This window comes from Convolutriloba macropyga, chromosome 3 (assembly GCF_964194025.1).
Source record: "Convolutriloba macropyga chromosome 3, txConMacr16.3, whole genome shotgun sequence".
NCBI classification, from domain to species: domain Eukaryota; kingdom Metazoa; phylum Xenacoelomorpha; order Acoela; family Convolutidae; genus Convolutriloba; species Convolutriloba macropyga.
In genome coordinates this window covers 57407282-57421049 of record NC_134470.1, presented here as the reverse complement: position 1 = coordinate 57421049, position 13768 = coordinate 57407282, and the positions used below count along the sequence as shown (strand labels likewise).

The 13768-nt window shown below is 34.1% G+C and overlaps 1 protein-coding gene across 1 annotated transcript in view; it reads left to right on the top strand.

The window, feature by feature from the left end:
• LOC142336674 (protocadherin Fat 4-like) overlaps positions 1-13768 on the top strand; it is a 172603-nt gene that overhangs the window by 158788 nt on the left and 47 nt on the right. Inside the window, exons 25-29 of the mRNA XM_075385584.1 lie at positions 5844-6013; positions 6425-6633; positions 7851-8040; positions 9021-9210; positions 12075-12232. Of these exons, the coding sequence (XP_075241699.1) occupies positions 5844-6013; positions 6425-6633; positions 7851-8040; positions 9021-9210; positions 12075-12232 (917 nt within the window). The remainder of the gene's footprint in view (positions 1-5843; positions 6014-6424; positions 6634-7850; positions 8041-9020; positions 9211-12074; positions 12233-13768) is intronic.

The window sequence follows — 13768 nt, the reverse complement described above, 5'->3', positions numbered from 1 at the left end:
TTATTATTGAGACATTTTCTTAACCAGACAAAACATCAAATATTGAATACGGACAGAAATAGATTTTTCACGAACAATTTTTCGAAGACAATGTTGAATAATTAAACATATAAGACATTGAAAACCACCCAAAAACCTGAATTGACAGAAAACACATTTCAAAGCTCAAAAGACAAAACATAACAAACAGTGAAAACTTTGTTTCGATCAACATGATGATGATCAGTTTCGTCAGTAATGAGACTAATTTGTTTGTTGATGACAATGAGAACAACAATTCGGAAGTACTAAAATATTTTCTTTAAAAAAGAAAATTTCTTGAAAGTCACTAACACCGTTAGTTCTCACCTGAAATCAGTAAAATGGTTCATTTAAACATCCAATGGAGTCTTTACGTTTTTGGTTGTCATGAAGATGCCGCATAACAACAAAAGAACGACAACTAGATTGCAAAAACAAAAAAAAACAAAATAATTTTTTTGAGAGAACGCTCTCCAAGCCGTTAAAACATTACGCTATTCTCTGGAATCTTTTTTAAATGTTCTCTTGCACATTTTATCAATGCCAAGTGGAATTATCTTTAATAAGAAAACTTGAAAAATAATAAATTACGACCTAAGCCACATATGGACAGAAGTAAAATAGAAAAAAAATCTCAATTTTAAAATTTTCAATGATATTTTTTATGACAATTATTTTCTGAGAGGCATTAGATAATAACTGGATGAATTGCTTAGGTGAATTTATAGATCCAAAAAAACCGAAGTGAATAATAGATTAGTTTGGCGAAGTCATGAAACTGCAAAAAGAATGAAAAATTAAGGCGAAACAAAAGAAATCTTTCAAAATTTACTAAAACACATATTCAAAGCCAAAAAAACTTGAGCTTTTCTCTAAAGACAAAAAATTTATTCATTTGGTCAAATTTTGTTGTAAACAGAGTATTTCTTGAATTGCGACCCGATTTGAAATCACTCTGGTCGATAATCAACATAAAAAGAGCATTAATGCGAAAATATTTTGAAAGAAACCGCGCTCCAATTATCGATTTTAAGAATCCAAGATTGGTCTAAACTTAGCCCCTTTTTTTTGCTGCGCGTCCGAAAAAACCGTCAATTATTCCATACGTTTGCAAAAACGATCAATTAGCAGGTGAAATTGTTCGATAAAACAAAAACAAATTTTTGATTTTGCTTAATTATTTTGTTAATTTTTTGAGAAACCGGCAAAATTTTAATTCCAGAAGACTCCTATAGGAAAAGAAGGTACCACTATATTTTTTGGAGTTTTCAAAAATTGTGACAGCGTTTGTTAGGTCTAAATTTCAGGCTTATTTAAACAAAGTGGTATTAAAAAGCGTATTTGGAGCCATTTTTGATTTAAAATTTAGAAAAAGAAAATTAACCAAAAGACTCAAATAAAACCAATCGACAAACCTCTTCAATCCTAAAAGTAAAAGCAATAACATTGTTGTTAACAAATTTCTCAAATTTTAGCTAAATTGACAAAAAATTTGGTCAAATAATACGAAAATGTGAATGAGAACAACGGATTTCTGTCTACTATTCACAAAACTTTCAAACTCTCGGCAAAAAACGAAAATAAAAAAACTGTTGAATTCCAAATTCTAGGCTGGGCGGGTTTTCTAATGATACCTCTACGATGAATATATCGATCAGCGATAATTGACTGAACAAAAAAACCCATTTGAGTATATAGTTCCCCCCCCCCCCCCCCCACAAGTGGTTCGGAACAATAAAAAGTCTTCTGTTCATTTCTCAGAAACCTCCTACAATGGATTGTTTTACGCTTAATGCTGGACAAGACATAACACATGCTGTTTTCTTTTACCGTTAAGTTGGAGTGAAAACAGAACTACAAGACAACTATACAGCTTTTTATAAAGAATTTTTCTCTAAATAAGGGTGTGATTGATTATTATTACCGAAGGTAAAACTTTCTCGGTTTTCCAACATTTACGACAAAAAATTTCAAGATTAAGAAGCAGTATTTTGACGAAGCAGCCGCGATTGCATTCAATCGTCCCGGCTGTCTTGTGCTGCCACTTAGATATCGAGATATTATTCAGCGGCAGTAGCAAACTTTATTTGCTTCCAAAGGATTTAGAGCAGCTCTCAAACCTGCCATCTCTCGAACCCCACCTATTTTATATTAGACAAGGAGGCTCGTTAATGTGCGTTTGCACATGATGTTCCGACCGCCTTCATCTACATTTTTGACTTATCTGTCTTTTGACTTACTTTTTTTGCAATGAATAGATGTTTGAGTTTAAAAAAAACCGCTACATAATCAAAAAAATTGAACTAAATAATGCCATACCTCATTACAACGAGATCTGTCATTGAACAGGATCCGAGAAAAAAAAACAACAACAAAAAAAAAGCAAAATCAAAAACTTATTGGCACGGCAAAAACTCAATATCTTAATTTGAAAGCACCTTGTAACAACGTCAAATTACAATCAGACAAAACCTTTACTACACAAATTTACATTTTTCTAACTAAAAATCAGATGGGATTTTTCGTCAAGGAGACTAGGTAAATATTCGACAAAAAAAGAGAAATAATGAGGCGAAAATCAAAAATCAATAAACCTTTTAAACCAAATAATTTCAAAAGTCTTAAAAATAATCAGCTTTTAACAAAATAAATCCTGATAAATTACTAAAAAGTCATAATGAAACAGATATGAACTGTCTCTGGTTAGACTAAGCAACAGGAACGGGCTAAAGCTGCAGAAAAAACTTAGAAAATACAAACAATGCAAAAACACAAAATTCGTGAAGCCATTTAAATAATTTGCTATTACCTGAATATTATGTATTTTTATTTCATTTTCTATCCATACTAATTCAATTGATGGTATACTGAATGAATAAATATGTTCAAAAGGACCACTTTTGAAAATCACTGGGATCTGTTATTACGCGATTGTGCTAAAGGAAGAGAAAAAGAAACAAAAATATACCACTCCAACAACTTTTTATGAAATCGCATACTGTCGCACAAGCGAAACATCAGTTACGTCATAATATCATAATGTCAGTATGCATGTTAATTTTTAAAATACATGGAAATGAATGTGACCTCTCAATGATGAGAATAAGTTGCAAATTGACGAAAAGATCAGCAAAATCTGAAAAAATTGAAAAATCCTTTAAAAAAATGAATAATATGAAAAACATTACGACTTTTCGCAATTAACTGACTGCTTCGAGTTACATCATTCATTCAATCTTCAAATACAAATTTATGGGCCGGTCAGCTTTTTATGGCTGCCTAAAATACAAAAAAAGAGCAAAAACAGCATACAAAAAAATTGAGCGAGAGAAGTGTGGCAGCCACTGAAAAATGAACTTTTCAGTAAAAACTTTCTACTTTCAATTAATTTTTTAACAGCGATGGGTTTTTTAAACAATTTGACTCCAATAAACCAACAAACATGAACAAATACATTAAAACCATGAAATTTTTGAGAATGGATCAACGCCACTAAATTCAATAGTTTTCAACGGAAGCTAATGAATACGCAAAAATACGCCTCGATGAGACGACAAGGATGTTTTTCATTCATATCTCATCAATAAGACACATCAAAAATCATTTACAATGAAAACAACAACAAACGCAGGTAAAATCCAAAAACAAAAGAAAAAAGCGAAAAGAAACTGTGTGTTGAAGCCATTTAAACCATCAGTTTTCCATTAAAACCTTATCCATTATCCATTGAACGTCATCTTTAAGCCAATACAACTATACAACCATCAATAGTAGAATAATGTGTTAAGATCCCGAAAGAAACCAAAAATAACTAAAAAAATATGCAAAAATAAAAAAATGAAAACTCGTGCATCGAAGTCCTAACACCAATAGTTAAAACATAAACCGCTGACTAGATTAAATTTGGGTGAAATAGAAAAGAAGGGGTTCCTTTAATTACTGAGACTGACTTTCAGGTCACGAAAATACACTTAAGATTGGTTAATTTTCAGAAAGAAAATTTTCGAAAAATTATTCTTAAAGTCTTAACAGCCATTAATTTCAATAGCTTTCGTCGGAATTCAATAAATAGGCTTAATTGGAGCGTATGCCTTGATAGGAGGACAAAAGATACTTGTCATGCATAGGTAATCAATAGGAATTTAAGTCACAATAAGTCACTTTTTGTAATCACAAAAAGTCTTATGACTATAGAAAACAACACTAAATACAGGCAAAAACCAAAACTCATTAGAAAAATGCGAAAAGAAAGCGTTGAAGCCATTTAAACCATCAGCTCTTCCGGTAATTTTCCATGAAAACATCATCCATGATCTACTGAAAATCTTCTCCAAGCCAATGGGAGATATCAATATCAGGATATTGTGGTGAAATTTCAAGAGAAACCAACAGTAGAAAAATATTCAAATTTTTTTTAAAATTTTTAAAATTTGTGGCATTGCAGTCATATAACAAAAATTTAGAAGATAAAACCGCTAACCAGATTTATTTTGGTTGCAGTGGAAAGGAAGGGGGTCCTGTCAATACTGAGATTGATTTACAATCTACGAAAATAAGATTATCATTGGTTAGTGTTTAAAAAAATTCTCGAAAAATTAGTTTTAAAGTCTGAACCATCAGCTGTCCACTGACAGCTCTAGATAGGTTCACATAATGTGCATTACGACAACTATTGCACTGGTAGTTAACAAGACTATGCCATAGGACTCCCAAAAATTTATTAAACCTTCAAAAAGAAAATCAAATTTACATTTAAATTTACCAAAACTCAGAGGCGAAGCCAAAAAAATTATGAGTGAATCTTTGAAATAGAATTTGTTGTTCTTTTGACAATGAATCAGGTTTTTATTTAACGGAACCCAGATATGAAAAAAGACTATTCTCTAGGAGACCCAAGAAAACAAAAATATGAAAAGTTTTCTAAGAACGCTCTCAAATAGAATTCGATTTTTTTTATAATAAACTTCTCTATGAGACCAAAAATAGTCTTTTTATCGCCTGTCGTCTAAATGGAACTCAAAATTGTTTCATTTTGTGGTGTGAAATGTAATTTTGAATGAATATTTTATTAATAATGATCTTAATTTGTAGAAAAATTGCACTAAAAGTGAACAAAACCATGCTAAATATCGCGTGTTCACACGAAACTAAAATCCTCGATCACTCCTCAAAAAAAAAACAAAATTCAAAAAAATCTATCTAGTTTCGAATTCTACGCTGGACGAGCTTTTTAATGATACTACTCACATTTCTCTACGATGAACATATCGATTGGCCAAAATTGTCTGAACAAAAAAAACCCATTTGAGTATATAGTTCCTCCCCCCACAAGTGGGGTCGGAACAATTAAAAAATTTTAGCTGAGAGTTTATACAATGAATAACAAAAATTACACCGCAATAACTGTCAAAAGAGCTATCAAGTTTATTTTTATCAATATGAAAAATAACTTCGTTATTGGTTTCTGGTCATGGTTAACTTCAGCTTAGGTTTAGTTATTTTCGAAACTGTTTGGACATACTGATCAGATTCTTTGTTAGAAGCACAACAAAAAAACCGCGTGGCATATTGCGCTTATTTTGGAAAATTCTCATTGCTGACTCTGAATATCAGGCAGTAGACCTAGGTGATCAAGTTGGTTCCACGTGGCCTACTTAAGTATTAATCAGAAGACAACCTCAAGCAAGCACCTTCTCTATCACACAGAGCAAACACGGCAGGTTCAACATGTCTTCCTGTCCTCTAAGCCCCTAGTACACAAATACTTTAGTAGCAGAATGAATTCTAAGTTTTTACCCTTTTAACCTTCAAAATACATGTAGGGAAACTGTGGCCTCGGAGAGTATTACGGTGAAGGCGACAGACTCAAGTGACACTACGAAGACAGCCACAGTCCCAGTGACTATCTCAGTCTCAGATGTGAATGACGTCACTCCATCCTGCACTGGGGGACCCACCTACGCACAGTACTCAGTGGACGAGGAACAAAATGGTATCTACAAAACCGATCAGCTTGATAAAGATATTATCATCCAAACGCGAGTTTTGTCAAAAAAAAAACATTTTAATTTGTCGATTATGTGTTGTAATATAAGAAAATAGCCTCTTTGAAGCAGTTTTAAATTTTAGAAATAATCTTTTGGGCTGAGATATAGCACAGGGAGAAAATATGATAGGAAATTCTTATCAAATAAGAATCAAATGACTATATTATACAGATCAGTCGACTCAACTAGTTGATCCGATTATCATTAAATCATAAACCATCATTCTGTTGGGTTTCTCCTCCACTGTTTGCAACCTATAAAATCGGTGAAAACTAATGGTAAAAAAAATTTTCCTCTATTTCGACTTTTATATACCAATTTATAACGTTGTACACCTCAATCTGGGATCCATTTAGGTGTCCTAATTGAGGATTTAGGGGGAACTGACATCTGCATAATATGTGCAGACACAGATGCGACCAACAGATACAACATAGCCAGTGTGAGTTACGAGATTACAGCCATCAATGGACAAAAGGGTGATGAGAGTTTCGCACTGGATAATAGCCAAGGTGGATGCCAGTTTGGAATCAAGACCAACAAGCTGCTCAGCTACGAAGATGGGGTGAGTGCGTATAACGGGATTTTTCGCTGCTTGACAAGAAGCTTGCAACCAGTTCTATGCAAGTAGGGTTAAACCTTCCAAGATTGCCTGCATATCATTTGGCTTCATCAGCTGCTGGCTGAAACGCACAGTTGAGGCCAGTGGTGGTCTGAGAGAGCTACACATCTGTTCATTCCTTGGCTTTTATTTCGTGCCGTTTATAGGGACGAAGTGGTTCGTTGGAAAATCGATATCGCAAAAAAATGCAAATACATATTCCTATAGGACCCAAATGATAGATGCAAAGTTTGTTTGAACCAGTTAATCATTGGTTGATCATATTGGTTTTACTATGATTAACTAGGCTTAATTATATTGTTTAACTATGTTTTTATACTATATGATGAATTATAATACAAGCAACTGCCAGACTTACCGTAAAATCTCCATAATGCCGTTGACTGTTTTGACTGTTTTATTTCTTAAATGTGTTCAAGTGATCAATAAAACCACACATCAAAATATAATAAATTAGCCCTCGATGTTGATCATTTTTTATGTGCTAGAAAGCAGTTGTGGTTAACTTTGTCAATTAAGGCTCACAATCGAGGGTGCTTCCGACAGAGGATGAGCTCGAAATACAGAACGATTCGCAGAGCTTCAAGTTGACATTTTGGACCCGAATTTTACTGTATGGCGGTAAAATGAAAAAAAAAAATAGGTTGAGCTATGCAGTTGAAGTTTGGTGTTCAAAATATGATCAACCTCCATCGAACATTATTGCTCCTATGCTGAACTATGCTTCACTTTTCCTTGTTGGCTCAACTGAGCTGGCATTCCGTCTTCCTTGAGCGATGCGTTTGCAAATTTTAACCAAAACGGTAGCTTAAAATTTTTGTTAGGTGACGACTGCATAAAAAGTGTCAATAGCGGGTCTTTATACCACCGCTTCACTTTTTCAGGAAAACAAAATTGTTTTATAATGTGTATATGACTGAAGTTCTCGATATTCTCTGAAGCAGGTTATACCTATGCTCATTTTAAAAAACTTAAGATTTTTCCCCATTTAACATCTAAATCATGCATTTAATAAGTATACAGTTTTTATGATTTCCGATATATTTTGAAAGTTTCTTGCAAATATGAAGATTGTACTATTTTTTTCGGCATGGTTCCTGTCTAATTTAGAGGAAATAATATATCAGCTTTTTATGACAATCAGTATGATTTCTTCTCAGGTGCATGAATTCCTGATTGAAGTGACGATAACAGACAACAACAAACTGAGGCCCGATGCACTCTCGTCGGTAGTGTATATCCCGGTCAAACTCAATGACATCAATGAAGATGACCCCACATTCGTGAAACCCTCTACTCCTGCCTCATTCACAATCACAATTGCTGAGTCAATGCCACGTGGCGCTGTTTGTAAGTTATTCACACTTCAGTTGTCTTCGCAGTCCTATTTTTCCATCCCCCCTCCCCGCGTAGAACATGAATATGACTATCAGTGAAAGATATTTTACATCCCTATAATGTATACAAGCTTATGTACACAAAATTTTTCTTGACACAGGGAGAGATCCAAAACTTCCCACTTCTGGCATCAATTATTAATCTGTGCTCATTCGGTATAACTGCCGGATCCATACTCTGTCCAGTCATGGATCAACGAAATCTGTATCAGATCTCTAATCAGGTTTATTTCAAGTTTGAAGCAAATCTTAGGTCTTAGCAGGCCTTGCATAAAGTTTTCACAGAAAATAAAAAACACAATCTTACGAAATAACGTTCATGTCAGCCTTATTATATATACTCAGCAATATAGCTGTTTTTCGCACATAGTATTAAGATCAGGAAAATAAACGGGTGTGATTAAGTCCGACGCGCTAAAATTTTGATATATAGGTCGGCAGTTTTCGCATTTTACATTGTGTGCAAACTAGCGACAAGCCCAATTGATTCGGATCATTTGATCTCGTCACTGTATTCCACACATATACTGTGGATGAATTCTACCTTTTCACAGTAACCACTTTTTGCAGCTTCCAAGTCAGTAGTTTTCGCACTTTTATGTCGACAGTTTCCACTCGTTTACAGTATCTATTGTCCACAGCTTTGAAGTAATCAATGATAGTTTTTTCTGACCGATTTTTTAAAATTTTATTTCGCTCATGGTTTCTTGTTTTGTATGATTTACACTTATCTCAGAACTTAACCAAAAATATGCAAAATCTGTTTGGATGTTAAACTCCTCTACCCTTTTAAGCAGACTGTAAAAGAACATACCCCCACTGTTCTGTTCGACATGATTTTTTTTCTGTCGTTGGCGTGTTATTTTACCAATTAATATTGGCATCTGTCGTTTAACAGTTTTCTTATATTAAATTATTTTGACCATTTTTCAGTTTACACAGTGGAAGGAACGCAATCGAAAGACACTCTGACCGAGATTAGATATTCAATCAGCACCAACCCACAGATCAAAGGTTACAACTCAGTCAATGTGGCCACAAATCAACCAGACTCATTCATTATATCGGAACTAACTGGAGAACTCATGCTCAACACGGACTTAGATTACTCTGTCTACGAAAGGTATTATAATCCAAATTGATTGATAATCTTTTTTCCTTTCATTTTGTTTTTATTTTGGGCTATATTTTTTGCGGCAATTTTCGGGTATGAAACTTGCAAACCGCAACAAGTAAAATAATAATATGGCCATAGATAATCAATGCTTGCTACAAAAATATGAACAAAAAATAAACGAATATAAAGAAAACAGAAATAAAAAACATCACAGCAAAACTATAATATTAATTTACAACCTGGTATAATCACAGTAAATTCCAGTTAAACGCTTTGTTTCCTTAGTAAAAAAAAAGAATTTTGAAGTTTCTCCTATTTAATTGTTAAGTTTATTATATTGGCCTTCTGTTGGTTTTCTTTACAATCCAATAAATTCGATTGTATTGTTGTTCTGTTTTTTTCGCGCATTTCTTTTGTGACTTTTCTTCTAAAAGAGGATAAATACGTAAAACCCAGTGGGCATTAGGTTTCATAATAATTGCGAAGGTGTCTTAAGTAGTCTCTCAAGAGCTAAATGTGCTGAACTTATTAGGATGGCCTCAATTCTATGTGAAAAAGTCACTTTTTAAAATTATTGAGTACAAAACTATGCAATTAAGTGTTTATATGTTTTAAATTGACATTGGTCGTCAAGTTTGTGTAAGTTAGATTTCTTAATGCTGAATTTTGGTGTTTACCCGGAGGTTGGTGAAAGATTAAATCAGAGCTGAATCAGTACAGAGACATTCTGTTTTTCAGGATGGACAGTACTCTGTTCATGTTCCAATTTACACAGGCCAGTCTTGATTTGTGAGTAAGAAGTTCTGCATGAAAAGTAATATGGTCAGCTTAACTCCCGCCAAAAAGATTTGATTTTTTTGCGATTCGAACTTCAGCGTGGGTACTTGTAGCATTTAGTTTGCGTAGCATGTCGAAACCACTAAGCTAATTGGGCTTTTGTGGTAATTGCCTACAAGCTAGCTTATATATAAATAGTGTGTATACTACAATAGTAATTACCAGTTTTAAGCTAAAAAAGTATGACAATACTCAACTCAGTCTTATTTTTGGGTTTTAGGTGTTTTTCAGACTCTACAGGGTAAGTTTTGCCTGTGCAAATTGTATGACCTCAATATAATCTTAATGAAGAAGGACTGCACATAAAGAGACTTAAAATATTCTGGAGATGCAATCTTTCATAACCGAAGTAAGTTTTTACTCTTGAAATGTAAAATTTTAAAACGATTAAGCGATGAAGTGCTCTGAGAATCAAGTCCGAGTAATTATTTGCAATGCAACTCAGCACAAAAAAAAACTGTTGTGAATTTTTTCAAACGTATTGAAAATTTTATATTTGCTGATTGTCTTAAGATTTGTTTTAAAACTTTTTCAGGCCCATTTGAAAATTTTCAGTTCAACTGTTGAATGAAAACGCTTTTCAGCTAGCTGCTAGAATCTTGCTAGTGTTTGGGTCATTCCTATTTGGGTTCAGAGGACGTGATTAATAGGAAAATTCATAAATTTTACCATTTTTTGCAAGTTGCATTTTTGCCATTATCTTTTGTTTTTCCCTACCTCTGTTTGTCTTATGTCAAGCACTATTTTCCTTTTCGGCGACCTTCTCTTGATTTCCACAAATTTTTTGTTGGAATTTCTCAAACTTAATTGGCGATTTTTTCATTTGTTTTCTCTAAGTTTGTGCAAGTTTTTTTTGTTTTTCTTCTTCTCGTACCATTCAATTAGTCTGCAAGTCTTTTCAGCAAAATTGTTTCACGCTTTAAAACGACTCCTTGCTTTTTTGCTTCGCTACACGTTTGGGCATGACCAAAATATCATCGAGAAATCATGATAATATGTGAAGAAGTATCGAAAAAAACATAACTGGAAGAATTCCAGAAACTGTTTTTCGCTCCTCTCTTCAATTTTGTTCAGCAACCAAACCACTTCAAACTTTTGCACGCCTTTGACGACAACATAGCGGGAAAAATTCCGATAGGATAAATCAATTTGATCCAAGAAAATATATGAAAATTTAATTTGGTTTTCATATAGTTTAGGTACACATATATTGTTTCATTCAATGAAAACTAGTAATGTAACCAAAAACTAACAGCCAAACTTTAACAGCCGAGCTCACATTATTGACATTAATTTTAACGAAAAGGAGAAAAATGGGAAAAATGCAGGAAATTGTAAAGTTTCTCATTTTTTGTCAAATTTCAATGAAAGAGACAACTTTGTAGCAAACTAAACGTATATTCTTGGTAGTAAACAGAACCTACAGGCACGAGGCTTGAATGGCGAAAATATAATAAAAATCGGCAAAATAAAAATAGTTGAAAAACCTTCAAGATAGCGTTAATTTCTTGTTGTTAGCAAAAAAAAACTTCGTAAAAGGTATCAAACAGGCTGAACATTACTACTTTTGTTTACAATAGGCTGTTTACAATAAAAAACCTAAAACGAAAAACGTGAAGAAACAAATTCATTCCCTAGGCGAAATTTTTTTTACACCGACATTTCTCACTCTTTTTCAAAAGAAGGTATGAACATAATAACCCCTCTGTCTTTTATCAGCTCTTCGAATTTGATCACACAAATAACTTTTTCAAACATTATTCACTATCTGAACTTCTTTTCCCCTCTCACTTATAAAAAAAACAGATAACCACAACGCCTCTTCGAGTCGTAAAGAAGGACTTATCCAATATTCTTCTTTAAAAAGACAGTACCCAATGTAATTCAAAACTCTTAAGGAACAGGTCTTCGAAGCTATCGCGGCTATTTGCAAAGCTATCGACATTTTTTCAACATTTTTTCCACGCATTGTTCTGTCAAATTTATTCGCATGCAGCCGTCGTATCTAAGCCTGGTTAGAATGCACAACTTAGGTACGAGATGGAGATGACGCTGATTGACACTCAAGGAACTTTTGCCTCTATTCCCACAGCTACAGTGACAGTGTCTATTCGAGACATTAACAACAATCCCCCTCAATTCATTAATGGAGCATACCACACATTCTCAGTGGCAGAAACATCGCCAGCAGGTTACCATTATTTATTGGAAATAGTGAAATCTCTTTGTTTTTCTTCTGGGCATGTTCTCAAAACCCAGCTTTCAGTTTTAAAAAAAACTAATTGTCGTAACTACATCTAATCTATCTAATATTTTAAATGTAAGTCGCATTTGAGCGCAATGGTTAACAGCTGTCCCATCTTCACATGCTTTAACGATCCTTAAACATGCAGCCTACTCCACTATGCTTAAGCTCCCGATCTGGACAAGTTTTTGTGCTCATTAAGAATGCAGCTTAACAAAAACAAGCGAGACAGAAAGCCAATGACCCAAAATTTTTGAATGTAGTCAGTTGAATAGATAACAGCAACAGTCTTTGTTAGCGCAAAGGATTAGACCTATGACTGTGAAGCGATGGGCAAGGGTTCAAACCTGAGTAGGGGCGGAAACGGATGCTTAGTGTACTAGTGTAAAGGTTTGGGATTTGGATATCTTTTTCTTCTGTTCTTCATATGTTTCCTTTTAATCGTTTTCTATATCTTCCTTTTGTTCTATGTTCACTATTTCGTTCTGCACTTCATTCTCTCCCTATCATCTTTTTGTCTATTATTTTAAATGTAGGTCGCACTTGGGCGCAATAGTTAACAGCGCTCCTATCTTGATATGGTGTAACGATCCTTAAACATGCAGCCTGCTCCACCATGCTTAAGCTCCCGATTTGCGCATATTTTTGTAATCATTCAGAATGCAGCTTAACAAAAACAAGCGAGACAAAAAGCCAATGACCAACAATTTGCATATGTAGTCTGTTCAGTAGACAAAAACAACAAGCGTCGTTAGCGCAAGGGACTAAACCTATGACTGTGAAGCGATGAGCATGGGTTCAAGCCCTAGTAGCAGCGGAAATGGATACATATTTTTTGGGGTAAATATTTGGGATTTGTATATCTTTTTCTTCCATTCTCCATCTTTCCTTTTAATCTTTTTCTATGTCTTCGCTTTTGTTCTTTTTTCTCTCATTTTTTCTGTACTGCACTCTCGCAGAATAGTTAACAGCGATCCTGTCTTCACATGCTTTAACGATCCTTAAACGTGCTGCTTAAGCTTTTGATCTGCACAATTTTTGTGATCATTAAGAATGCAGCTTAGCAAAAACCAGCGAGAGAAAATAGCCAATGACCAAACATCTGCTTATGTATTCAATTCAATAGACAAAAGCAACAGTAGCCGGTAGAGCAATGGAATTAATTTATGGCTGTGAAATGATGAGCATGGGTCAAGTCCGATCAGATGCAGTAAACGATGCATTATAGAGTGGCTTTTAAAAAAATGGGGTTAGGTTTTCTTTTTTATTTCTTTCCTTCTTTATTTCCTTCTTCCTTTACTTCTTTCTTCATTCCTTCTTCTTTCTGCATTTGATTGTCTCCCTCTCATCTATCCATCTTTTATGTTGAACAAAAGTTGCTATTGAGCGCAATTATTAACAGCGTTCCTGTTTTCATGTTTAAATGGTCCATGAACATGCAGCCTACATCACCATGCCTATGCTCCTGATCCGGGCTCATGA